At 41.0% G+C, this 26907-nt stretch overlaps 1 protein-coding gene across 1 annotated transcript in view; it reads left to right on the top strand.

The window, feature by feature from the left end:
- Positions 1–26545, top strand: part of CPXM2 (carboxypeptidase X, M14 family member 2) — a 148135-nt gene extending 121590 nt beyond the window's left edge. Inside the window, exons 12-14 of the mRNA XM_054983055.1 lie at positions 11305–11444; positions 18277–18376; positions 26069–26545. Of these exons, the coding sequence (XP_054839030.1) occupies positions 11305–11444; positions 18277–18376; positions 26069–26340 (512 nt within the window). The 3' untranslated portion in view covers positions 26341–26545. The remainder of the gene's footprint in view (positions 1–11304; positions 11445–18276; positions 18377–26068) is intronic.
- Positions 26546–26907: the final 362 nt, after the last annotated feature.

The raw sequence follows: 26907 nt of genomic DNA, 5'->3' as shown, positions 1-26907 counted from the left end.
AACCATAACAATGTCAACTTCAGTCAACAAAAGAATGAAAGCAACACACTCATAAACACACACATGCACAATGCCACCCACCCCCATGAAAAGGAAGCAGAATGAACTCAAAGCAGCACACACACAGCCCCCACAGCCCCCACACCTCCATGAAAAGAAAGCAGAATGAATTCAAAGCAGCACACACACATACACACAGCTCCCACTCCCCCATGAAAAGAAAGCAGAATGATCTCAAAGCAGCACACATACACACACAGCACCCACCCCAAATGAAAATAAAACAGAATGAACTCAAAATAGCACACACATACACAGAAACCCCTGAATGAAATGAAAGCAGAATGAACTCAAAGCAGCATGCACACAAGCATTCACACACACACACACATGCAGCCCCACCCCCCCTGAAAACAAAGAATGAACTCAAAGCAGCTTAACCTCCTCTGGAGAGCCAGCCCCAGCAGTTCTGTTTGCACTCTCTCTCGCTCTCTCACAAATGAAAAAAAACCCAGAATGAACTCAAAGCAGCTAAAAACCTCCTCTGCAGAGCCCCTGCCAAGCCATCTCTCTCTCTCTCTCTCTCTCTCTCTCTCTCACTCACAGAGGAATGGAAAAAAGCAGAATGAACTCAAAGGAGCTAAACCTCCTCTGGAGAGCCGTCCCCAGAAGCTCTGCTTGCTCTCTCTCTCTCTCTCTCTCTTTCACTCACGAATGGAAAAAAAGCAGAATGAACTCAAAGCAGCTAAGCCTCCTCTGCAGAGCCCCTGCCAGAGCCCAGCTCTCTCTCTCTCTCTCTCTCTTTCTCTCTTTCTCTCTCTCATTCACAGAGGAATGGGAAAAAAGCAGAATGAACTCAAAGCAGCTAAGCCTCCTCTGGAGAGCTGGCCCCAGCAGCTCTGTTTGCACTCTCTCTCTCTCTCTCACAAATGAAAAAAAAGCAGAATGAACTCAAAGCAGCTAAACCTCCTCTGCAGAACCCGCAGGGCTGAAGGAGGAAGGAATCACGCGGACAGATTCTAGAGCTGCTAGAATGGCATTCTGGAGCATTCCCCTTCAAAAAAGGCCCTGCTATGGCTGTATTGTGAAATCAAGACTGCAAATTCATAACCTTGCAAACTGAGCCCGCAAATTACATTTTTATCATCTGACTGACTTTTTGGGTTTAGGAGAAGCCCAAAACATATACCGAGCAACCAAGCATCCATTCTCTCTTTTTTAAATAGGGGAGAGATGCAGTGTTGTGATGTCCATGCATTCTACTCCTTTAAGTACAATGTCCATCCCATTTCCTGATAGTGATAGACATCTGGAATAAAAAAGCAGATGCCAAATTGCTTCAACATCATTCAGTGTATAATGCTGGGAGCTTAAGCTGATTCAGCACTGATCAGCATGAATACTCAGAAATGCCAGCTTAAAGTGTGCCATGTGGAATGGGTCTTTGTCGTAGCTTATCACTAAAGGGGAGTGGGGAAGGCTAAAAATACCTCCAGGGAATTTTATGGCAGTGTTGCTGTGTTGGACTACGATCTGGAAGACTGAAGTTCAAATCTCCATTCTGCTGTGGAATAAACTGGTTGACCTTGTCAGTCATTCTCTCTTAGCCAGTCTAGCTTACCTAGCTAGTTTTATGTTAGGCTACAATGGAAGAGAAGGAAATGATGTACACTGTCCTGAGTAGAGATGGGCACAAACAGAAAAAAAACCCGAACATGATGTTTGTTGTTCGTTGCCATCCACAAACAGGGACTCACGAACAACCACGGACATGGCTCTGTTCACGAACATGTTCATGGTTGGCTTTTTGTAGGGGCCAGCAGGCTCTCCTCCAGCCACCATCCAAGTCAAGTTCCCTACTGCACCACTCCCAGAAACCTGATCTGAGCAGGCAGCAGGAAAGGTAGCAATAAGCAATAATGGCTTGACCCAGAGCCTCGCAGCAGCCCTGGAACTTGAAGGGGTACATCCCTATCCCACCACACACAGAAAAAAATTCAAACTCCAATGCACTCTCTCTATCAAAATACCAACAGAAACTGTTTCTCCACTGTCTGCAAAACAAGAGCTGTGAGCCCCCCTCCTGCTGGTCTTTGCTCCCTTGTTGTAACAAATTTGGAGCTCCACACTTGAAAGGAAGACCTGCCTATCAAGCTAAATTGGGTTTAGATTGGGGTTTCCAAGGCAACAGCAGGAGTTCAGACAAAGTTCAGACAATCCCTTCCTAAGTTGCCAAGGGAATTGATTGCAGGTGCCAGACTGTCTGGCTTGACGAACAGCAATGAACGAGGCTTGCAACGATCACCTGTTTGTTTAGAATGGGGCCTCACAAACAGCTTGTTCACGAACAGCAGATTGGGCTGTTCATGGCTTTTTTGAGTTTGTATTGCTGTTCGTGCCCATTTCTAGTCCTGAGCTCCTTGGAGGAAGGGTTGGATTAAATAAATATTTAAAGGCAAAAGTCCTGAATAAATGAATAAGCTCAGGTGCCTAAGCACTGTTGATCCACTTTGTTAATATATAAACAGTTTCAGCACATAAAAGTTTATTCTATGTTAATAATAATTTTAAATAGTAGCGGCTAATTTTATAACATAATCTTATAACACTGAACCATAAGAAGTTTCTTTTGAGCTGGATGCAATGATTTATTTTATTTTATTTTAATTTATTGGATTTATTATCCACTTTCCCCACTAATGGGCTCAGAGCAGATCACAACGTAGATAAATAAATTTACAATAAAATCAACATTAAAAACATAAAAACCAGTTTACACAATAAATTTTAGTGGCAATCCATATTGCTCAACCCTGACCAAAACTATCCCCTGAGATGGGGTGATAGACAACATTAATATATTGGTGAAGAAAACTGGGGGGTGAGGGTTTTTGTTTTCTATCCCTCTATACAGGAGACCAGCAGAGGAGCTCACCTCTGCCTTGGTCTCAACCATATGCCTAGCAGAACATCTCTGTCTTGCAGGCCCAGTGGAAGGATAGTAAAACTCATTGGGCCTGTGTTCTGACCGAAAGAATTCTACCTGGTTGGTGCCAAGACCAAAAAGCCCCTGGCCCTGGTTTAGGCCAGGCGAGCATCCTCGGGGCCAGGGACCACCAGCAGTTGTTTGTCTGGCTGAATGGAGCACCCTCCAGGGAACATATGATGAGAGGTGGTCCCGCAGGTGCATACCTGCTGGTCCCAATCCGCTAAGGGCTTTATACGTTAAAACCAAAACCTTGAACTTGATCCAGAACTCCACCGGGAGCCAGTGCAGCTGGTACAAAACTGGTGTTATATGTGTCTTATACAGTGTAGCTGTAAGGATACGTGCAGCTGCATTCTGGATCAGTTGTAATTTCCACATCAGGCCCAAGGGAAGTTCTGCATTAAGTGAGTTACAATAATCTAATCTGGAAGTGACTATTGCCTGAATCACTGTTGTTAGGTCATGGGTCGAAAGATAAGGGGCAAGTTGCCTGGCCTGATGCAGATTAAAAAAAGGAAGGTATGGCAACTGCTGTGACCTGAGCCTCCATTGACAAAGAGGCATCATGGATACCCCCAGACTTCTAACCATTGGAAAGGGCACAAGCAGCACCCCATTGAGGCTTGGGAGCCAGATCCCCAAACCCAATAGCCCATGACCCAAGTGCAGAATCTCTGTCTTCATAGGGTTCAATTTCAGTTGACTGTTTCAGCCACCCAGTTACATGCTTAAAAGCTCTACATCTGGGTGAGGGGACGCATCTAGATGTTAAACAACATCGGGAAGATTATTGCCCTCTGTGGGAGACCGCATACCAATGGGTGTTTTTCATTCTGTTTTTCACTCTGAAGTGATGGATTTTTATTAATGTTCTTTGCGTATTTTTTAAGCCTTGGTATAAGTATGCCCATTTTTTTTGCTTATTCTATATATTCTAAATGCAGAATTGACAGTCTGATCACTGAATTTATAACTTTAATTTTGTAAAGTGCTGTGTAAACTTGATTATGAATTGATCCAACAGAGCTATATTTCTATTTAACAATGAAGACCTTGCTTTAGCCAAGGCTAAGTACTAATTTCTTAGAAGCAATTATTTCATTGGATTTGGTTCATCAAATTAGTTTTACAGAATATGGTACTCTGAATTATTTTTAACAATTGGCATCTTGTTTCTGTGATATACTTTGGATCCCTGTATAAGAGAAGGTTCTAATTAGACATGGTCACGACCCAAAAAAATTTAACTAACCAGCGGTTCATGGTTCAGTGCCAACGATGAACCTGAACCAGCAAACCACAACAAACTTTTCCCATTGCCAGACTCATTCGTGGTTCGTGGTTCATGGGTGTCAGAATGGCCCCTGTTGGAATTAGAGAGCCCATATTCCCAGGGAGTGTTTAACAAGCTCTCCTCCAGCCATTACCCAAGTTTGGTCAAGTTTGCAATAGGGATCTTGGAGTTATACACTCTCCAATCCAAGGCCCCCAGGAAACTCCCACTCGATACAATTAGAGCCACTGGTTAACGTTGGCCCAGTGTACAATGGGTGTACTCGAAGGTGCGCCACCTCCCCTCAGGGGGCAGTGGGTCTGGCCGCTCACTGGCAGCACCCCTCATGTGCCTGCCCACCAGGCTGGAAGGTGGGTGCTGATGGTGGCCGCCGGGCCTGGTGGGCACAGGGAGGCGGCGGCGTGCCTCCTTCCTTCAGGGTGTGGGGGGTCTGGCCACTGAAAGTGAAACCCAGCCTGGGAGCCCACTGCTATTTATAAGCACAGATCCCATTGAGCAATGCAGGAGGTCTGTGGATGGCCATCAGAGCTGCCTATCAGGGATGAGATTGGAGTGCCCATGGCTATAGAACACCCCTTCCCCTCCCTCCCCAGGTGCCTTCTCCCAGGTTGTAACCACTTTGCAGCTCCATAGTTGGAAGGAAGGTAAGCTGGGCTTCCATTCAGGTTTCCAGGGCGACAGAAGGAGTGCAGACAGAGTTCAGGCATTCCCCCGGCTCCATTTCCAAAGGAATTGATTGATGGTGCCTGACTGTCTGGCTTCATGAACCACGGAAGAACGCACCAAACCGTGCCTCTAACGAATGCTGGTTCGTTGGCCGTGGACAATCATAAACCGCCTGATCGCGAACAGAAAATCGGGCGGTTCAAGGGTTTTTTACATTCGTAATGCGGTTCATGCCCATGTCTAGTTCTAATGCATTGCTTCCAGTTTTCCTGTTTCCATCTAGTTACTTTGACATACATTGGAACTAGTTGAGATTAACGAATATGAGAGAATTAGCTGAGAGATAATTGAATGAGAGCAGCTTTTATACAGCATGTGCTCAATCAAGCTGTAATTTTGTGCAACTCCTGGTACATTTAACTCATGTGCACCATGTTAGCAATAAGTTTTTAATCAAAATACAATGTGGCACCTTAAAGATTAACCAATCTACTGAATCATAAGTGTTCATGGGTTAGAACACACGTCATCAGCTCCATGAAGTGAAACCTTAGCTAGAAGAATATTTACATGGCAAAGGAAGGAAATACAAGGAATGGGTTAAAAGATCATGAAAGGCAAGAGGTACCATTTATAGCATTTCTATACAAAACTCAAAACTATCCAAGATAAGGAAAGGGAGCATTCACAATAGCTGTAAGCAATTTAACATATATAGTGGGTAAAATATGTGTGGATGAATACAAATCCCCTGGGCTGGATGTTGTGCACCCAAGAATGCTCAAAGAACTTTCTAGAGAACTTGCAGAGCCTCTTTCCATCATCTTCAAGGCCTCCTGGAGGATTGGGGATGTGCCATAAGAATGGAGAAGAGCTAATGTTATCCCAATCTTTAAGAAAGGGAAGAAGGATGACCTGGGAAACTACAAGCCGGTCAGTCTAATGTCTGTTGCTGGGAAGATATTAGAGCAGATTTTAAAGGGATTGATGTGTAAGCATCTGAAAGACCACTTAGTGATCCGGGGAAGTCAACATGGTTTTGTCCGCAACAAATCTTGTCAGATCAACCAGGTTTCCTTCTTTGATTGAGTGAACTCTGTTGACATGATTTACCTGGATTTCAGTAAAGCTTTTGATAAGGTTCCCCATGACATTCTAATGGGTAAACTGGAAAACTGTAGACTGGACTATAGGACAGTTTGGTGGATAGGGAAGTGGTTAGAGGACCACATCCAAAGAGTGGTGGTCAATGGCATTTCATCAGATTGGAGGGAGGTGTCCAGTGGGGTGCCACAGGGCTCAGTTTTGGGCCCAGTACTTTTCTATATTTTTATCAATGATCTGGATGAAGGGGTAAAGGGGCTACTCATTAAATTTGCTGATGATACCAAATTGGGAGGAGTAGCAAATACCCAAGAAGATAGAGTTAAAATTCAACAGGACCTGAATATTCTGGAGAAGTGGGCGGTTGTGAACAGGATGCAATTCAACATAGGTAAGTGCACAGTATTACATCTGGGCCACAGAAATGTGAAGCACAAATACAGGATGGGGGATACACTACTGGGTATAGTGTATGCGAAAGTGATCTTGGAGTAAGAGTGGACTGTAAACTAAATATGAGCAGTCAGTGTGACGCAGTGGCAAAAAAGGCAAACTCAGTCTTGGATTGTATCAAAAGGCCCATTGCATCGAAATAGCAGGAGGTCATAGTCCCTCTTTATACTGCCTTGGTCAGGTTGCACCTGGAGTACTGTGTGCACTTCTGGAGGCCTCAATACAAAAAGGCTGTGGACAAAATTGAGAGGGTGCAGAAGAGACCTACAAGAATGATCAGGGATTTGGAGACTGAATCCTACGAGGAAAGGGTGAGGGCCTTGGGAAAGTTTAGTTTGAAGAAAAGGAGATTGCGGGGGGATGATTGCTCTCTTTAGATATTTGAAAGGCTGTCATTTGGAGGAGGGCAAGGAGCTGTTCCAGTTGGCAGCAGAGGATAGGACTCGAAGCAGCTGGCTTAAATTACATGCAGAAAGGTACCAGCAGGATATTAGGAAAAACTTTTTCATGGTCAGAGTAGTTCAAAGGTGGAATCAGATGCCTTGGGAGGTGTGGTGAGCTCCCTTTCACTAGCAGTTTTCAAGAAGATACTGGATGACTATTTGTCAGGGATGCTTTAGGCTCATTTGTGGCTAGTTGTCATTTGTCATTTGTGGCTACTTGTTCTGATATTTTGTCCATTGCAATCAGGTCCCAAACTTTATCTGTCCATTGTGTGATTGTTGATATTTTGTTGGTTTTCCACATTTGTGCTATAAGAAGTTTAGCAGCCATTATTAGTAGAGCTATTAGCTCCAGAGGTTCAAAAGTAGAGATGGGCACTATCTGGATTACAATAAAAAAAACCCCACGATAATGGCAATCTCCCAATCATGACCTGGTGGATCATTGTCTTCCACGGCAAACGATCCAGCAGTCGGGACTCCGGGGCAATCATGATAGGACCGGGAAGCTAGACATTCAGGTGCCAACAATCTGTTCTCCTGGCAACGGAGGCAGGGGAATGCCTGAGCTCTGTTTGAAACTTGATAATATTTCCCCTAGCGAGGAAAAGCTCTTCTCAGTGTTAACTCTTTCAAAAACCCCTTGCTTTGAGAGCAGCTATCAAGCTGTTTTGTGTTCCTCTCCTGAGTTCATTCAGTGCTGAAAGAGTTAACTGAAAAGAGATCTCTCTCTCTCCTCCTGGCTTCTCAGCCCAGTGCCTGCTTTTTGCAAGAAGTTGGTATGTGATTTGATGTTTCATTTGTGTTTTTCCTGTTTAAAAAACCATAGGATCCGCGAGGATCCGTGTGGATCCTGGTTTTACTTTCTTCCTGTTTAAAATATGCTTTTGGAAGACTGGCTGCTTGCTTTTAAAATTGGGTTGGATGGAGGATTCTATCCCAGCTTTTTTAAAAAAGCTGGCTGAAACTGGTTGACGGGGTGTCTCTCTCTCTATTTGGAGGCAGGGACGGGTTAAAAACTCCCCCCCTGCTCTAAGTTTGTGCGTGTGTGTGTGTGAGAGAGAAAACATCCCCTCCCTGAGGGGAGGTGGCTCGTTGCAGGGTTAAAAACTCCCCCCCTGCTCTAAGTGCGTGTATGTGTGTGTGTGAGAAAACGTCCCCTCACTGAGGGGAGATGGCTCGTCGCTGGGTTAAAAACTTTCCCCCCCATCTGCTCTAAGTGTGTGTGTGGGGGGGGGGCGCCCCTCCGATCCCAGATCCCAGATCGGAAACAGGACTTGATCGGAGTGGATCAGTGATCTGGACTCGTCACCAGCGTGGATCCATGAACAGCTTGATCGGTATTTTTTTTGGATCGTTCCCATGTCTATTCAAAATTATAGTTTCAGGATTGTATGGGATTGAGTTTTTCACAATGGATTCTATAATTTTTTACAATTTTGTTCCAAAATGCTTGAATTTTTACACACGACCACCAGCCATGTATAAAAGTTCCAGTTTTTCCACATCCACTTAAGTTTTAATGTAAATTATATTTTATTGTTGTGACCCATCCAGAGCCTGCTTGCGAGGAGGGTGGGATAAAAGTCTAACAAATAAATGAATGAATGAATAAAAGACTGTAGTGCATGTGAGAAATGGAGTGCCAACTCTTGGTGAATCTTTTAAGAAAGTTCTAGTAATTACAGCGCAGAAGCACTGGTCCATATTTCTATTTTTGTGTTCTTAACTCTTTAACTCCTTTAATCACTGTGGTGTCTTCTAATTTCCCCCACCAAAGAAAACGCTGAGGTTTGAACTATAGATGCCACAGGATGATGTGGAAATGAGTCAGGGAAATAAATGCTATCCAAGCTGCAGTATAAGGATCTCATTTCCAAATGCTCTGCTGCATCAAAAAAGAATCTTCCCACAGGCAGCAAATTAATACAGCATGCAGCAGACTTCATTAGAACTTTCTATCCCTTACTTCCTAGGGTTTTCTGTGTGGGAAAGAATTTAGAACTGTTATTTCCAAACATTGGCCTAAAGTGGTACATTCTGCTCTCCCTCCAACCCAGATTCCATCATTTTGCTACATGTCTAGACCAGAAACAATTGGTAAACAAGTGTGAACTGGGAAAAGAAATTTTGCTTTGCTTTTCAAAATATCAAAAGCTTTGTTCTCTAGCTCATGTATCATGTTAATTTGGTGAAAGATCCTTCAATCAATTACAAAAATTGAATATCCAGAAGGATTCTGTATGAATGAACTTCTGTATAATAAATGTTTCTCATGTGGCATGAAGTTCCACGAATAGGCTTGTTTGTTCTCTTGTATTTAGGTAGGACATTTTTATTCATAGACAAAATGGGAAAGTGTTGTATGCTGTGAGCTTTCAACATTCCTGTAGCGTTTGAGACTGGATATAAACAGCAAACAGGTTTTTCCTTGGTGTGTTTGGAATGACAGAAACAATGTCAGTTTGTTCTTTGTCATGGTGCAGCATTCTTTTTAAAAGAAACCTGTTAAAGTTTAGTAAATAATTTACCTTTTTCAAAATATTTACTTAGAATAAGACTAGTGGGCAAAAACATCTGGAAACTTATAAAGAAAAAGGCCAGAGCAGAGCAGTAGTATATTTCATCAGTGCTCTGATATTTTAGTCTTTCCCCATCAACAAGCTTAACATCTATGTTACATAATCCTCCTACACAGAATGCAGAAGGTACTTTGGGCTCATTAAATACTTGACTGAAGCTGTAAGGTAATAAGATCCATTTTTTCATTCCCTTCACTCAAAACATATTAGTTGTGTCTTTTTTCCCCCTTTCATTTTTGGTCATTATGAAATAAATGAATCGTTCAGCTTCATTTGTATAAAACCTCTATAATTTGAAATTCAGTTTGCTAATGAACAAAGCACTTTTATCCCCCGCTGTCAAAAAAATCCACAGAGAAAAGCAAATATTTCATTCCTTCTGTCTTTCTCTTCAATTGTGTTTTTATTTTGATAAAGAATATTAATAAATGAATGTGTAAATTTAATGTTTCTGGGAAAATGCACTTTATTAAAACAAAATAATAATTTAGTCATGTGGTGGGTTACCTTTTGGCTCTGTAATGGTAGACTACTGTGGTCCAGTTTGAAAGAAAAGAAAGAAAAGGTAGGTCATCAAAATAGTGGAAACCTTTGGGGAGTTGATCCAGATCCCGAAGTACTCAACAAATGCCTGAATACAAAGCTAGCTTAAATGTTCATCATATGTCTGTTTTCAAAGGCTTGTATCTGGAATGAGCTTAATACAGATACTATTTCAGCTCAGGCCCAACTTCCACAAACCATCTAAGCCAGGTCACATAGCACAGACATACATCTGAGTTTTAAGTTTGCTCATGACTGTACCATTCTTAATCAAATGTTTCAATTGTGAATATTTGTCATTATAGCTGATGCTAAAATAAGTATGAAATATGTCAGGTGTCTCAGAGAATTTAAATATGGGAGGGGCTTCTTAACCCTTTCCCTTCCTACTGTTGCTCTGCTCCAAATCCTCAGTAAACTCATTTATTCTAACACGTTTCCAAACATACATCTGTCACTTTATGAGGGGAAGGGGAAGCAATTTAGAATGAATAAATAGTGGCCTTTCTTACAATATGTCCAAATTCTTCTTATGAAGCTATTTTTTGCTATGAAAAGCCACTTATATAGTTAATGTGCTATCAGACCCAAATTTCAGCAGTTACTCAAACCTGTGATACTGGCACAAGGACTTCCACATACAACTTTGAGGAGATCAGGGAGAGCTTGTCCCTTAATGTTTAAAAGATCATTATTGAATGGGATGCACTGTTGCTAATATTTTTCACTTGACTGGTTTTTGCATTTGGAGCTGGCTCCAGTTTGTGGTGGCTCCCAAGTCAAAGAAAAATGGATCTTGAATTTCAGATCAGTGCTATGAAGAAGAGAAAGGTGGTTTTGGTTAGATTTGTATCTACTGTACATGCATACTGTTATTGAAATCATTGTAACAGCATTAAATACAGGGGAAAATGAAAATAAATGTTAAAATATTAAAAGGAAAGAAAGTTATGCTTCAAGCATCAAAGGCATATTTTTAAGCCTAAATTTAATATTCTACTTTCATAACACTTGTACTGGAACAATATTGTATAAATTCATTTTAATTAAATTGTTGAAGTCTTTATAAAATCTCTGCATTTCCTCCAAAAGCTTTTTCATTGCATTCATTTTAACTGGAGTATTAGGACATTTGATTATTAAAAATGATCATGTCTAGCCTCTAGATTCAATAAAAGTAGTGGGTTTTATTGCATTCATTTTTATTTATCTTTTTTATTGCCTTGACAGGTATAAACGATTTTAGCTATCTACATACAAATTGTTTTGAGCTATCTATATATGTTGGCTGTGATAAATATCCTCATGAAAGTGAGTTACCGGAAGAGTGGGAAAACAACCGAGAATCTCTTATTGTTTTCATGGAGCAGGTATGAAATAGAACAATTCACTTGTATGAATCTACTAAAAACAAATCCCTTCTCTTTTACTGGGATGTTTTATGTTTGGTTACCAGGACTTCATCATTTTCAAATCCTGATCAAATCCTGAGATTGTCTCAGAAAACCAGGTCTTGGCAAAGTAACTAGTGATTTAGTCAGAACTGGGAATCAGGTGAGATCTGAGAGCCAACCTGACCTAAACTCATTAAACTGTATTCACTTATGAGCCAGGAATAAAAGAAGTTTAGCAAGGAACCATGAACAAATAGAAATATTAACAACAGTTCTGGAAAAAAACCCACAATATATGTCCAGCAGTCCATAGTGGATGGTAAAAATCTTCAGAAAATATTTTCTGTTGATGCTGAATTCTGTGAAAACAATCTGTTTTGAGCATCTTTCCTAGGCTGCTTCCCCACACAGACAATTTTCTGCTGCTTTGAAGGCAGAGTCATTTACACTGGCAATCAAGTATCTATATGATGACATTTCCTACACTTTCCTTGCCTCAATGCCCCCTCCAGCCAATAGAAGGCCTTTTCAATCTTTTTTTTTTTGTCTTAATGGTTGTTGATGTATCACCCTGACCTGGATGGAAGCTAAACAGGGTCAGGTCTGGTTATACTTGGGTGAGAGACCAGTCCAGGGTCACTGTGCAGAGGCTGTCAATAGCAAACCATCTCTTACCTTGAAAGCCCTACAGGTCATGACAGCCATGGAAGAGAAGCCCCCCCCCAATGGCTCTGCCAAAGGAGAGAGGGTGGCAGCCTGCCTAATTGCCCAGCAAGCCCTGTGCTGGACAAGATTTGGCCAGGTATGCCTTTCCAGTCCTGGGTGTGCCTTCCCTGAAAGCCATGAGGCTTGACCAGGCAACAGCCTTCTCATCACTGGTCTGGTCTAGCCCAGGTGGAGGGCCAGGCCATCAGCCCACCAGGTAAAGTCTGATGACTATCATGGCCAGTCTGTCCCTGGCTTGGAATAGGCAGTGGTATGCCCACCAGTAAAGAAAGCTACTCTGAACCCTAGTGAATTGAATAAATATTGTCCATTCTCAAATGTACCCTTCTTGAGTTAGGTGATTGAATGAGTGGTGGTTATACAACTCCAGGGATTCCCAAATGATGTTGATTGTTCAGATAATTTCCAACAGCCTGGCCTAGTTATGGGACTGAACAGCCTTGGTTGCCTTGGTAAATGACCTGTGCCAGGATATGGATTGAGGGAGTATACCTCTATTGATTCTTCTGGGCTTCTCAGCAGATTACAGTATCATTGATTGTGGTATCTTCCTGTACTGCCTTTCAGAGTTAAGACTAGGAGGTACCATTCTGTGGTGATTTCAGTCCTACTTCAGAGGTAGCTTTCAGAAGGTGGTACTGGGGGATTGCTGCTCAGACTTTGGCCTCTGCCCTGCTGGTTCCCACAAGTTTTCATATTGCCCTCCATGCTTTTTAACATCTACATGAAGGCCCTGAAGAAATTCATAGATTTAGGTTCAGTTGTCAGCCGATGATACTCAGTTATATTCACTTCCAGAAGATTCCAGGAAGTTTGTGGAAACCATGAACTGATGTGTGAAGGCAGTTCTGGCAACGATGAGGGGTGACAAGCTGAAAAATCCTGACAAAATGGAGGTGCTCCTGGTGGGAGGAAGGATTGACCCAGGAATTCAAGTGTCTTCAGTTCTCTGAAACTCAATCCACAGGACATACTCGTCAGTTTTGATGTTGTATCCCTGTTTATTAAGGTTCCGGTAAAAGACACAATTGCACTTATTAATCAGATTTTTCCAGAGGATGTAACAGCCTTATTCCACCATTGTCTGACAACCAGTTACTTCCAATGGGATAACGAATTCTATGAACAGATGGATGGGGTGGCCATGGGAAGCCCTCTCAGCCCAGTTACAGCAAACTTCTACATGGAATATTTTGAAAAAAACAGCTCTAAAATTAGCACCCCACAAACCTACAGTCTGGTTCCAGTTCGTAGATGATACTTTTTTCATTTGGAGCCATGGTGAGGAAGAATTGATGGAGTTTTTAAACCACCTCAACAATATCCACCTGAACATACACTTCACCATGGAGAAAGAAATCAGGGGGAAACTTCCATTTCTAGATACCTTGGACATCCGCAAAGCAACTTTCAGTTAGGTCACAAGGTCTACAGGAAACCAACTCACACGGATCGGTACTTACACAAAAACTCCAATCACCACCCTCGACAGAAAAGAGGCACAATAAAAACATTAGTAGACCATGCAAGACGGATATGTGAACCGCACTTTCTCAATGAGGAATCTAATCATCTAAACCACACACTTCAAGCAAATGGCTACTCCAGAAATGAAATCAGAAGAGCAATTAAACCAAGGATAAATCAAACAACCAAGGAAAAACAGCCCCTCACAGGAAAAGTGTTTTTGCCATATATCAAAGGAATCACTGATCAGATGGGAAAGCTTATGAAAAAGCACAACCTTCAAGCAGTATTCAGACCCACCAGAAAAATACAACAGATGCTACGATCAGCAAAAGACAGTAGAGACCCCCTCACCTCTGCAGGAGTATACCGCATACCCTGCAGCTGTGTACAAGTTTACATCGGGACCACACAGCGTAGCATCCAGACAAGAATAAAAGAACATGAAAGACACTGCAGACTTGGCCATCCGGAAAAATCAGCAGTGGCTGAACATAGCCTAACTCAAACAGGACACAGTATCCTTTTCCAGGACACTAAAATACTGGACAACACTTCCAACTACTTCATCAGATTGCACAGGGAAGCCATTGAAATTCATAAGCATAAGCACAATTTCAACAAGAAAGAAGAGACTTTAAGAATGGATAGAGCATGGTTTCCAGTCCTGAAAAACACCAGGCTAACAAAATACTCTATACCCTACAATAGCCCTGCAGAGAAGATTAGCATATCAAGCACCAATCCATATGCAAAAGAACCTCCTCAGGATACAGTGAAGCCTCCCTCCATTAGCATTCCACACCCTGGAAAACTCTTACAGGATGACTCAGCCCAACCCCACCTTCCTGAGTAGATATAAATGACCTGCCAACATCTTTTCCACACTGTGACATGAAATATCTCTGTCTTTTGGTGCTACACATCAGAAGATGCCAGTCATAGCTGCTGGCGAAACGTCAGGAACTACAATGCCAAGACCATGGCTATACAGCCCGGAAAGTCCACAACAACCATCATACTCCGGCCGTGAAAGCCTTCGACAATACATCGATAATACATCAAGTGTCTTCTGTTCATAACTTCAGAGCAGGTTCATAGCTTTGTGGTGCTGTTGGACCTGGGCCTCCTGCTGAAAAAGCAGGAGGTCGCTGTGGCTAGGAGTGCCTTTCAGCAGTTTTGGATAGTGAACCAGATGCAGCCTTTCCTGAACAAATAAGGTCTTGCCAGGGTGGTACAAGCCCTAATAGCATCTAGATTAGACTACTGCAGTTTGCTGTACATGGTACTGCCCTTGAAGAATTTTCAGAAGCTACAATTGGTACAGATATTTAAAGCCCTATGCAGCTTGGAGCGAAATAGAATAGAGTCCAGTAGCACCTTTAAGACTTTACTGTAGCATAAGCTTTCGAGAATCACAGTTCTCTTCGTCAAATGCATCTATTATTCTCAAAAGCTAATGCTACAGTAAAGTTGGTTCGTCTTAAAGGTGCTACTGGACTCTTTTCTATTTTGCTACTAGAGACTAACATGGCTAACTCCTCTGGATCTATGAGTTTGGAGCAAGCATACCTTAATGATAACCTACTCTAATATGAACCTACTTGACTACTACAGTGATCTTCAGAGACCTTGCTTTGGGTGTCCTACCATCTGAGGATATGCCACTCTATGGTGGCAAGGCAACCCAAAAGCCTTCTTAATTGTGGCACCAAAACTATGGAATTCCCTCCCCTTGAAAATTTGTCTATGCCCTTTTATCATTGTCTTCTGCCTGCAAATGGAGACTTTTTGTTTTGTCTGGAGTTCCCTTACTGATTCTCACTAGCCCTCCTTTTCACTCATGTCTTGTTTTAAATATAAATACGTCTCTCTCTCTGTGTTTAATGTTTATTGTTTGCTACCTAGTAGAGACCCTAAGTTGGGTAGAAAGGATGCTTAAAAGTAGTTTACATATTAATAATAACTAGGCGCCAATTAATAGGCTCACTGAGAACTGAGGCAGAGAAAATGCTGCTGCTGTGTGTAGGAGTTGCAAAAATTCCCTCCTTTCTTCCTGCACAGCTGCAACGGTACTTTGACTGCATCCTCTTCCAAAAGATCACACCAAATGAGGTTTTGGAAACTCTGTAGCAAAGTGGGTAAATGATGAAGGCAGGACAAAAAGAGAGCAAAGTTGTGTGAATGCTCCTGGAAACAGTGCAGCAAGGGGGAAAAACCAGAGAAAACCTATAAAATAATACTGAGTGCATTGATAGTGTCCATTACATTATCTGTCAGTCACAATAGCTATAAAAATATATCAACAAGGAAGTTTCTACCTCTGTGAGCATACATATTTCTGTGTAAAATCTACATTCATGAAAATTCAATTCAATTTTCCGTAGCATAGACGCTTGCTTATCGTTAGAAGTTTGTGCCCTTTTGCCATATAATACTGTGCAGCCTTAAACAAACTGTTAAAGAAGAGAAGCATAATTTATTTGAACACCATTTCTTTTCTAGAGTTTGCTTGTCCTCCACACAGTCCTTGTGATCTCAGATGGCTTCTGTTTGGTGCATTTGAACTGTGCATGATTCATTCCTTGAGAGGTTTCAAATTATTATCTGGATTTGGATTGTGTCAACAGTTTTTTTGGCACAAAGGAAGGAGACCGTATCCTTCAGAAGTAATGGCAGATAATTTTTAAATCAGGCTATTTCAGTTGTTATTAGTAAAATGTATTTTAACATCTCAACAAGTGTCATGGATGAGAAAAATTCTTTAAATAAAGTGAAGTAGTTATTTAATTTTTGCTTTAGCTATTTTATCTGGATCCCATAAATCTAGATAAAGGCAAGTCTAAGAATGAACAAGCAGATTTAATAGCTTTTCATGCCTCTGAGGTTAGTATTATGTTGACCGTGGTATTTCAAAGCTTATATTATTCACAGAGCTATATAACTGATTCTGTTTACATACATACATATATGCCTTGTATTATATGCCCTTTACTTCGACTAATATGTCAAAGATCAAGCCCCAATAACAAAAAACAAGAAGGGTAAACATTTGGTAGATCCCATTAAAAAAATAGCCACAATAAATAGTTTCAGTGGGGCAGGATCTAGAATTCTGTGGGCATTTCTCATTGTTTTTGGAAGACATGGATAAATGTGTCCTCTAAAGGGAAGAAATGCAATATGTAGAGTTGCCAGATCTCCTCACCCTCCCAGTGCAAGGGGGAGGTACTGGTACTCACCAACTTCTCCCAAGATGATGCAATGACACCACTTCCTGGAACAAGGAACTGGCTGTTTGGGGCCCAAATTGGCCCACTGTGAAGCACACTAGCGCTCCCAGGGCAGCACAATGATGTCATTCCCGGGAGTGATGTTGTTGATCCACAACGGGGGTGCACCCAAGGGGCTTATTCCCCCATGTGTCACAGCCAGGTGAGTGGTGTGTGGGGGTGGGTGGGAGCAGGGGAACTCCCAACCCCACTGGGGGACCTGGGGTCCCTAGCAATATGGGAATGACAGAAATCAGCAGATATTAACTATTCCATTATCATTCTCTCTCTACTGTTCCACTCCTCCTTAATTTGGGTTTAAATATGAAACAATTTAAAATTAATTTTGCAATTGAATCATGTGGAATTTGCCATAAATTTCAGTTTCTTTAGTTTATATGCAAATTTTCTCCTCAGCATTATCAGCACATACATGTGTTTTGATAAAACATCACTAAAAACATTCTTGGCAGTATGACTGTTTTTTGTACATATGTTCATTGCATTGTTCAAATACCACAAAAAGTACTATTTATGCAACTTAACATATATTAATGTCAGGACAGCTTTTTTCAGTGTTTAGTGCATACATGATCATCAGTTACACAGAGAAGTGAGAGAAAGGCATAGGATCTAAAGGAAGTGAAAGTGCAGAAAGCTGCAGGTGGCTCTCTGTACAAGTTTAGGAACAGAAGGGTTGTTATGGGGTAGGGAATTTCTTTTTCCAAAATCCACTTTTTAGATAGTCATAGATTCCTCTTATTCTCTTTTTTAAGGGCAAGATTTCTCTTTCGTTTCTCTCGTTCCTTTCAAAGAGAAATTCAGGAACCCTTTTGTAACTTCAGCCCTTGTAGCTGTTTTATGTTGTGCACCCCAGGGGGGTACTCCATCAGGAAGACAGGAAGGCTTGGGAAGACATTTTCTGCCTCTGAGTGAAATTCTGAAATTTTGCAGAACCTCCCTACTGATCAGAATGCAACTTTCCTGGCATTCTGATCAGGGCGTCATTGGCAAATCAAGAGCAAGAGGGGTCTTATGACCTGTTTTACCCAGAAGTGAATGATAGCAATAGGGAAAAGTATATGTTTCTTTTATAAATATTGGAAGAAGAGCTACTTAATTCAGAGGAAAAAACTCCTTTGGTAATACTCTGGTTTCCCTTCAGATCGCATAAATCTTTCTCCTTTTAAACTCCTTTGGTAGAAGAAGGCTTCAGATTTTACTCAATGCAGGGGCTGGGTCTACTCCTTGGTTTTTATATGTATATGCATGACTGGAAATTGCAGGATTCTTCTATTTAATGTTTATTATTTATAAATGTGTGAATTTAATTTTACCAACAGGTACACCGTGGCATTAAAGGCTTGGTGAGAGATCTACATGGAAAGGGAATTCCAAATGCCATTATTTCTGTAGAAGGTGTTAACCATGACATCCGCACAGGTAACTGTTCAGCTCTGAATTACAAGAAAACGGGGACACGATAACCAAAACACAGTCAACATTGAGTTTAAAAGGACACAACTTAATTAATGGGCCATTTGATAACTGGATGAATGGGTCACCACAACAACTAATACTGTGCATCAGAATGCATTCCCTGGCAATACGGGGGTGGGGCATGAACCTAAGCATGACAAATAGAAGTCTAGTAGCCTGTATCTGCCAAGCTAGAGGCAGAATATGTTTTATGGATGTAGTCTGAGAAAAATGTGTTAGAATTTTGTATCTAGGATTTGGGGATGACATCTTTACTGTTTATTCCTGGTTTGGGAGTAGGACAGTATTGGTTCAGTATTCAAATCCATATTTTTTCAGGATCTGGAATTTCAGGGCCATTATTTTCAGTGGAGGAACCAGTTTGAGGGTCTAGTGCAGCTGTTTTTAAAGATAATTGCACCAAAATTTCACAGAGCAGAGTCCTGCCTCTAATCTGAAGCCCCCCTAAGTTTCAAGCAAAGTGAACAAAATGATTTGATTTTACAGACCTCCTAAATAGGTGCTCCTCTGCACACTTTTCCACACTGTTATTGTGTTGGGGGGGGCATGGTGGCAACCCAGCGGGAGACTGTTGGCTGTCAGTATTTTAAAAAAATCTGTGGCTGAATCCATTTTTTTTTCACATGTCTAAGAATTCTGGATTTGTGTTTACTGTAACAATCTGAAAACAGCAACAATATGTAACAGCAAAACAATATGAAACAGCAAAATGTTGTGTATATTTTCAGTTTTTGAATTTTGGCATGGACCACCGAAATATGTTTGGCCAATTTGTTGAATAATTTGACTTATTAGTAGTCTGTGATCTATTCATTGTCTTCAACTAAGAGCCAGTTAAATTGACCTCTAGCATCAAGGAGTGTTAGTTTTACCCATCACACTATTTTGAGATGACAGGTGCTGACTACCTAAGGTGCTTCATGCAATAATGTCTGGCTATGGAATTTTTAGTCAAGAGTAGACTACCTAATTCTACCTTCTCACTATCATCTCAGTTTACTAATGGCCAGAGACTTAAGCCAATACTTCTAATGGACCATAAAGTCTCACTATCGTCCTTAATCAAGTGAATTTTTGGTCTCCTGAATAGAAATGGGCATGAACAGAAAAAAAACCCAAACACAAAGTTCGTTGTTCGTTGCCATCCATGAACATGGACTCATGAACAACCACGAACATGGCCCTGTTCACAAACATGTTCGTAGTTGGCTGTTCATGGGGGCCAGCAGGCTCTCCTCCAGCCATCAACCAAGTTTGGTCAAGATCCCTACTGCACCACTCCCAGAATTCTGACCTGAGCAGGCACCAGGAAAGGTACCAATAATAAATAATAGCTTGGACCCAGAGCCTGGCAACAGCCCTGGAACTTGAGGGGGTAGATCCCTACCGCACTGCTCCCAGAAACCTTGCCTGACCAGGCAGCAGGAAAGGTAGCAATAATAAATAATAGCTTGGCCCAGACCCTGGCAGCAGCCCTGAAACTTGAAGGGATAGATCCCTATCCCACCGCACACAAAGAAAATTCAAGCTCCAATGCACTCTATCAAAAAGCCAACAGCAACTGTCTCTCTCCCTCTCCGCTGTCTGCAAAGTCAGAGATGGGAGCCCCCCTCCCCGCTGATCTTTGCTCCCTTGTTGTAACAAATTTGGAGCTCCACACTTGAAAGGAAGACCTGCCTGTCAAGCTAAATTGGGCTCAGATTGGGGTTTCCAGGGCAACAGCAGGAGTTCAGACAATCCCTGCCTAAGTTGCCAAGGGAATTGATTGCAGGTGCCAAACTGTCTGGCTTGACGAACAGCAAGGAACAGCAATGAATGATGCTTGCAACGACCACCTGTTTGTTTAGAATGGGGCCTTCCGAACACCTTGTTAGCGAACTGCAGATTGGGCTGTTCGTGGCTTTTTTTGTTCGTATTGCTGTTCGTGCCTATCTCTATTCCTGAACCACTTCCAGGTACCACATATTGGGAAAATATTAATGTAGCAGTTTGCTGCTCCTTTTTAAAAGTACTCATGTTTTGATGTTAAATCTGTATTAGAATACTGAGCGACCTACTTAGTGGTCCAAACGTATGAGGGATATGCAGAGCCTATAACTGGGCAAGATGACTCAAGTTCATTCCTGTGGAAAGTCTCCTTGATAACTCAATAATGGTTGGCTTTTAATAACAATAACAACTGAAAAGAGCAAGAGTTCAGTAGCACCTATAAGACTAACAAAATTTGTTGTATTGTGAGCTTTTGTGAAGTGAAGCTAAAGAAGTGAGCTGTGACTAATGAAAGCTCATATACTACTACAAATTTTGTTAGTCTTGCTCTTTTCTACTGCTACAGACAGACTAACATGGTTACCCATCTTGAACAATAACAACAGTGTTCTTATATACTGTTCTTCTAGACAGATTAGTGCCCAGCCCACTCACAGTGGTGAACAAAGTCAGTGTTATTATTCCCACAATCGACTGGGAAGCTGGGCCTGCGAGGAGTGGCTTACCAAGACCATCTGCTGAGTTCATGACAGTAGTGGGTGTCAAACCAGCAGCCTGCTGACTCGCAACCCAACCCCTTAACCACTATGCTACAGGAAATCTCTTTTGGTTAGTCACTGTGAGGTGCACTGTACAGTTTCTAGGCACCGTTCAGCTTTTTTTTAACTGATGCTACACAGAATTATAGCATATTTGAGTCACATTTCTAATCCTCATATATATAGCATACCATATGTGAGCCAATTTTAGCACAAATACCCCAACATTTCTCAAAAATTGCAGTCTTTTCCTCTAACTTACCTTTTCTTATAGCAGCGCATAGCTTTGAAAGTTACCCATGGGCACAGCAAGAAATAGTAACAGTGTCATGAGTGTGAAAATGACTCTTCCTGTGAGAGATGCTGTGTTTATGTTTCTATATAATGTTACATCCTAGCAACCCTTGACAAGTGCTCTCAGCAGGCTTTCCCAAGTAAACTATATAATAAATTATGGGTTTCACAGGCAACCCCCTCTCCCTTAAACTCAACATGTAGATAATAATTTAAAACCAACTATTTACATTTGGAAATGTCCTACTGCAAGGATTGTTGACTGCAATAGACTTTTCATTTTTTCCTACTTATAAAGAAGCCATTCATTTAAAAGTATTATTCGCTTACATTTTGATAATGACAATCAGTGTAATTGTAGTGGTTTGTATGTCAGACTAGGATCTGGGTGACCCGGGTTCAAATCCCAACTCTGTCATGGAATCTTACTAAATTACCTTAGGGCAGTCACTCTCTTTAAGTCTAACCAAACTCACAGGGTGGTTGTTGTGAGGATAAAATGGAAGAAGAGGTGTTTTTTTTTTAATTATATGCTTCCCTTTCTCCTGAACATCTTAGGACCTAAGAATTATGTTGTAAGCTGCTTTGGGTAACCAGTGAGAGAAAAGTGGAATATAAATAACTAAACAAAGAAAGAAATAATACAAGCTCCTCCAAATCGAATCTGTTCAACTTGTGTTAAGTAGTAAGCAATCTTTGTATATCTAAGGCATAGTGAGAAACATCTAAATTATCCTAATTCTTTTTTATACATCATATTTCACAGTAGTTAAACTGAGTTTATACTGATGAGTATTACCTGGACAATAATAGTTCCAACACCCAAAATCTCTGTTTGTGTGTGACTGTGGCCAATATTAAACTGGTCTTTAAACTAATTTGCAGCCAGATCCACAAATTTCAGCTAGTTGAGTCTCATTGAAATCAATAGGCTTGAAACCAAGCACTCAAGTTTAATAGGTTTATAGATTAGGCTGACACTTCTGTTTTGCAGGCAGGGAAAAAACTGTTATGGAAGGGCAGAGTAGGTCATAAATATCGTAATGTCTTTAGTCAATGGAAGTTTACAATTGCTGCAAATTGTAAGGTGCTACTGGACTCTTTACTATTTTGCTACTACAGACTGACACGGCTAACTGCTCTGGATCTATGCAAATTGTATGGATCTTTCTTTTGTATTTTCCTAGCAAGTGTTTAAGAATGTTAATAATTTCTTTCCACTAGGTATCAAGCATATTGTGATGTTTTTATTTCAAAATCTAGGCAATAATCTATGCTCAAAACAAATGTAAACCAGGTCTTTGAACTTTTCCTTTATATTTTTCACATATATTTCCATGACAGCCTATGTCATGCCTTATTTGGTATAAAGTATGAGAGGAAGGCATCAATCAAGGGTAGGTGAAGGAGAGTCTGTACACTTCTTTCTCTACAAAAAACTAGAAGATAAAACAATTATAACCTTTAGATCAATATTAAAACGTGTTTTACGTGTATTTAAAGCCCTAGATTCAATCCCACCAGTTTCCAGAATGCCAAAGAACAAGTCAAGAGAAAGATCATGGGCCGGAAAAGAATTCTGTTCCAAACCCATAAATCTGTATTAGTTATTTTGCACTCCTTTTTTTGCTGATGGTTTGGTTTACGCATGAATCTTGGCTATGGTTGAATTTGTCACAAACATCTTTGGTAGAGGTAAAATAGTTTCCCCTCCAAGACTGATTCTGTGTAGATACTCTCAGGGCAAAATCTGGAGAAGTGGTGCCATGACATTTAAAATAATGATCTCATAATGCAAATATCCTCTACTTTTTAAATATTATTACTTGATAACTATCACCCTTCAATTATTACTTCATATGCAATTGAAAATGAGCTGTCTTTCACACTTTTATGCCTTTCTGAAGCATCAATGATGCTAGACAGTTGAGGCTAGCAGTTGCTGTTGGCATAAATAATCAGTCCTGGTTTCAGTTGAAGCATCCTGATAGCTGGAACTGATTGTAAATGCCACCAGAGCTGCTGCCCACTCTGCAAAAAGATCCTGTAAATGCTGGGGCATGGCATCATAGGGACACATGTCAAGAAAGGGACTGCCTAGTCACTGCACACTACATTTCCTTGCACTAGAGTTCCAAAGATGCAGATGCAAAAAAAAAAGTTAGCTAGTGTAGAACTCTTGTTAAAAAGCAGCCTTTATTTTTCTTAGAAGTCATAGATATAGAGATGGGCATGAACCCATCTTTCATTTGTGACTCGTGAGGGGGAGGAGAGAGAGAGAGAGAGAGAGAAAATGAGTAAGTGAGTGCAAGCCAAGTGGGGCTGGGCTCCAAAGGAACATAAGCAGCTTAGAATTCATTCTGCTCTGCTGCTTGCTTTATTTTCATTTGTGACTCGTGAGGGGGGGGGGAGAAAATGAGTGAGTAAGTGCAAGTCGAGTGGGGCTGGGCTCCAAAGGAACGTAAGCAGCTTAGAATTCATTCTGCTCTTCTGCTTGCCTAAGGGGGGGATGGTGCCTTCTGACATACTTCTGGTGATGTCAGGGGGTGTGGCATATGCTAATGAAATATGCTAATGGGTTCCTGCAGTTCTTTTTCTAGGAAATGACCCCTGAGTAGGAGTTATACTGTGGTTGTTGCCTCTTGGTATTTGCCTATTATTTATTATGTAAATTGAGATTTTAAATTTTTTTTTTTTGTGAATTTTAGACTTTTGTTGTTATTGTTGTGACTGTGTTCTTAACTGATGTCATCCGTCCTGAGCCTGTTCGTGGGGAGGGCAGAATACAAATACAATTAAATAAAAATAAATAAAACATTTTTCGCCTTAAACTCCACAGGGTTGCTAGAAGTTGTCAGTGACTTGGTGGTACTTTACTCACACCCATTAACTGTACACAAACAAATCATGCTGGTATGAAACAGTAGTGTCTGAAATGTGTTCTCTGAAGAATCCTTGGATATAAGCTTCCTTTTTAATTTATTTATTTACTTCATGTATACTCCTTCTTTCTCCCCAATGGGTACCCAAAGCAGCTGACATCATCATCCTCTGTTGCATTTTATTCTCACAACAACCCTGAGGTAGGTTAGGCTGAGAGAGTGTGACAGGCCCAAGGTCATCCAGTGAGCAGAGCAGGGATTCAAACCTGGGTCTCCCAGATCCTAATCCAACACTCTAACTGCTATACCAAACTGGCTTGAGTTTCTAGTATTTTTAGATGCAATGATACCTTTTAACTGTGGTACAGTTTCCAAAAGCACAGAGAAAGCTGAGTTCCACTGTCCAAGAGAAATAAAGCTTCAGTACCAGTCTCCTTTGGCTCCTCTCCATAAATAGCAGGTGAAGAATAAATTATGCATATCAGCAAAATTTGCTTATTTAGTATAATTTATTTGAGTGACCAAGTTCAGCTTTTCATGAGAAAATTTGTACAGATTTTTTTTTAAAGCTCAAACATTCCATCCCTCTGTCTATGTAGACACTGGCTGAGACTGACTTCCTCTCACTGATGTTCAAAGTGATACATGTCTCTGATAGCAATAGGCAACTGGCCTTTCCAGTACCTGGAGTTCATGATCTTCTGTCCTTGGTATGGGCTCAAATCAGTTTTACAAGGAGACCTGGGGAAAAGCAGTCTTGTATAGTTTAGAGATGGATTTGAGGTATTGCATGCATATTAGTTTCTGCATGCATAAAATACTTGTTCAATTTGTTCATTTTCTTATTGGTATTATTGCAAAAAGACACTATACTTTTCAGACTTTTTTCTTCAAAAAGAAAATTACTTTTAAAGACTATTGGACCATTCCCACCAGTCACGAAAGGGAAAATACAAAGCTTATAAAATATGCTGCAACCGCCTTACACACTGACAACCATAATAAAACTCTCTATACAGGTTTGGGGCTTCACAGGCAGTTAAAAGCACAACCCACAGGGTCCTCTCTCTCCTCTTCCCAGGGCTCTACCAGAAAGGCAGCCAGCTACATATATTTACTTCCCCTTGTCCAGCTACTGCTCAGAGCTATTGGGGAAAGAGAACTTAGTGTTTAATTTTTCCTATATATCCTACCACCACTTATTAAATTTGGCCCATTTGTTGTGACCAGAGTGTGTGTGTGTTTTATTTCTCCTCAGCCAATAATTTCAAGACAGCCAGGATTAAAACCAAAACAAGAATAACTTTTTATTTATAAGACAGAACACTGGATTGAATGACTTTTTTTTATGAAACAGTATTTAATATTATGTATTCACAATACAATACTCATCAGGGCAGGACACCATGTAAATAGTGCATCCATAACAGACAGCCTCTTCTTTTTTTGAAAAAAAATGGAGTAAATAATTTTAAAACACATAAGATATATTGTGGTTAAACAGGGTATGATTACTATATATCAGAACAGGTGTCAACAGGCAGCAATATCTCTCCCGTTTCTTCTCAGCAGCCTCAAAACCTTCTCCCCATGTAACTGCCTTAACTGATCCTCCAATGAACTTTCAACTGTCACTATCTCCAGTGTTCCACCAGATCTCATTGGTTGTTCTCTGGGAGAGGCATGGCTGGAACTAGTCTTGTCTGTCCCATAAGCCTTGAGCAAAAGGCAAATGCGTGGAATACGTGATCATGCTGCACACTGAGGGCATATATTAAAAACCTCCAGGGTTGTAGCTCAGTCTTGGAGAGAATTCTCACTCCCAGAAAAAATAATTAGTGTGCAAGGAAAGAATTGCCTTGAGATATCACTGTGACAATTTAGGGCAAAGAAAAAAAATGTGTTATATTTTTTCTTTAATTCTTTAATAGGAACGGATGGAGATTATTGGCGCCTTCTAAACCCAGGAGAATACGTGGTCACTGCAAAAGCAGAGGGCTACACTGCCTCCACCAAAAACTGTGCTGTAGGCTATGACATGGGAGCTACCCGGTGTGACTTCACTATCAGCAAAACCAACTTGGCACGAATCAAAGAGATCATGGAGAAATTTGGAAAGCAGCCCATTAGCCTGTCACTCCGAAGGTTCAGGCAGCGAGCTGGCCAGAGACGCCAGAAGTATAGGCTACTTTCTGCAGTGTAACAGATCCTGCAATCTTACTCTGCCCCTAAACAGAAACCGACTGTAGTAGTAGTAGTAAAATATATACTGATGATGCCTTACTACATCCCCTTGTTGCAGTATTCTAATTAGAGGTCTTGTGCTGAAGGATATCTTTGGATTCTACAGGTCAATATTTACATGTATATGATCTTCTGAAAAACTGGAGAACAAAAATTTGTCTTCCTTAAAAAAAGTAGTCATCACATTTGTCATTGCTTATATCTTCCAACTCAGAGAAAAGGCAGGATAACCAAATACTGTGAAACAATTTTATGCAGATAATATACAGGTATTCTTCTCCATTGGATACCACTGAGTTGAAATTGCTGAAATACCAACTTTTGAGGTGGTGTGTGTGTGTGTGTGAAATTGGATTTCAGGATGGAAAACTGTGGGCTTGAGGACTGAATTCAGATTCTCCCCAAGATACCATCCATGTAGTCTCATAATAACACATGTTGTGTTGCAACAATCCCACAACAAAGATGCAAGTAAGTAAAAGTAATTAAAGTTATGTCCTGTTCTCATGTAAAACTGAAAATCTAG

The sequence above is a fragment of the Eublepharis macularius genome, chromosome 6 (genome assembly GCF_028583425.1).
Source record: "Eublepharis macularius isolate TG4126 chromosome 6, MPM_Emac_v1.0, whole genome shotgun sequence".
In the NCBI taxonomy this organism is placed as follows: domain Eukaryota; kingdom Metazoa; phylum Chordata; class Lepidosauria; order Squamata; family Eublepharidae; genus Eublepharis; species Eublepharis macularius.
This window is presented reverse-complemented; position numbering and strand designations above follow the sequence as displayed.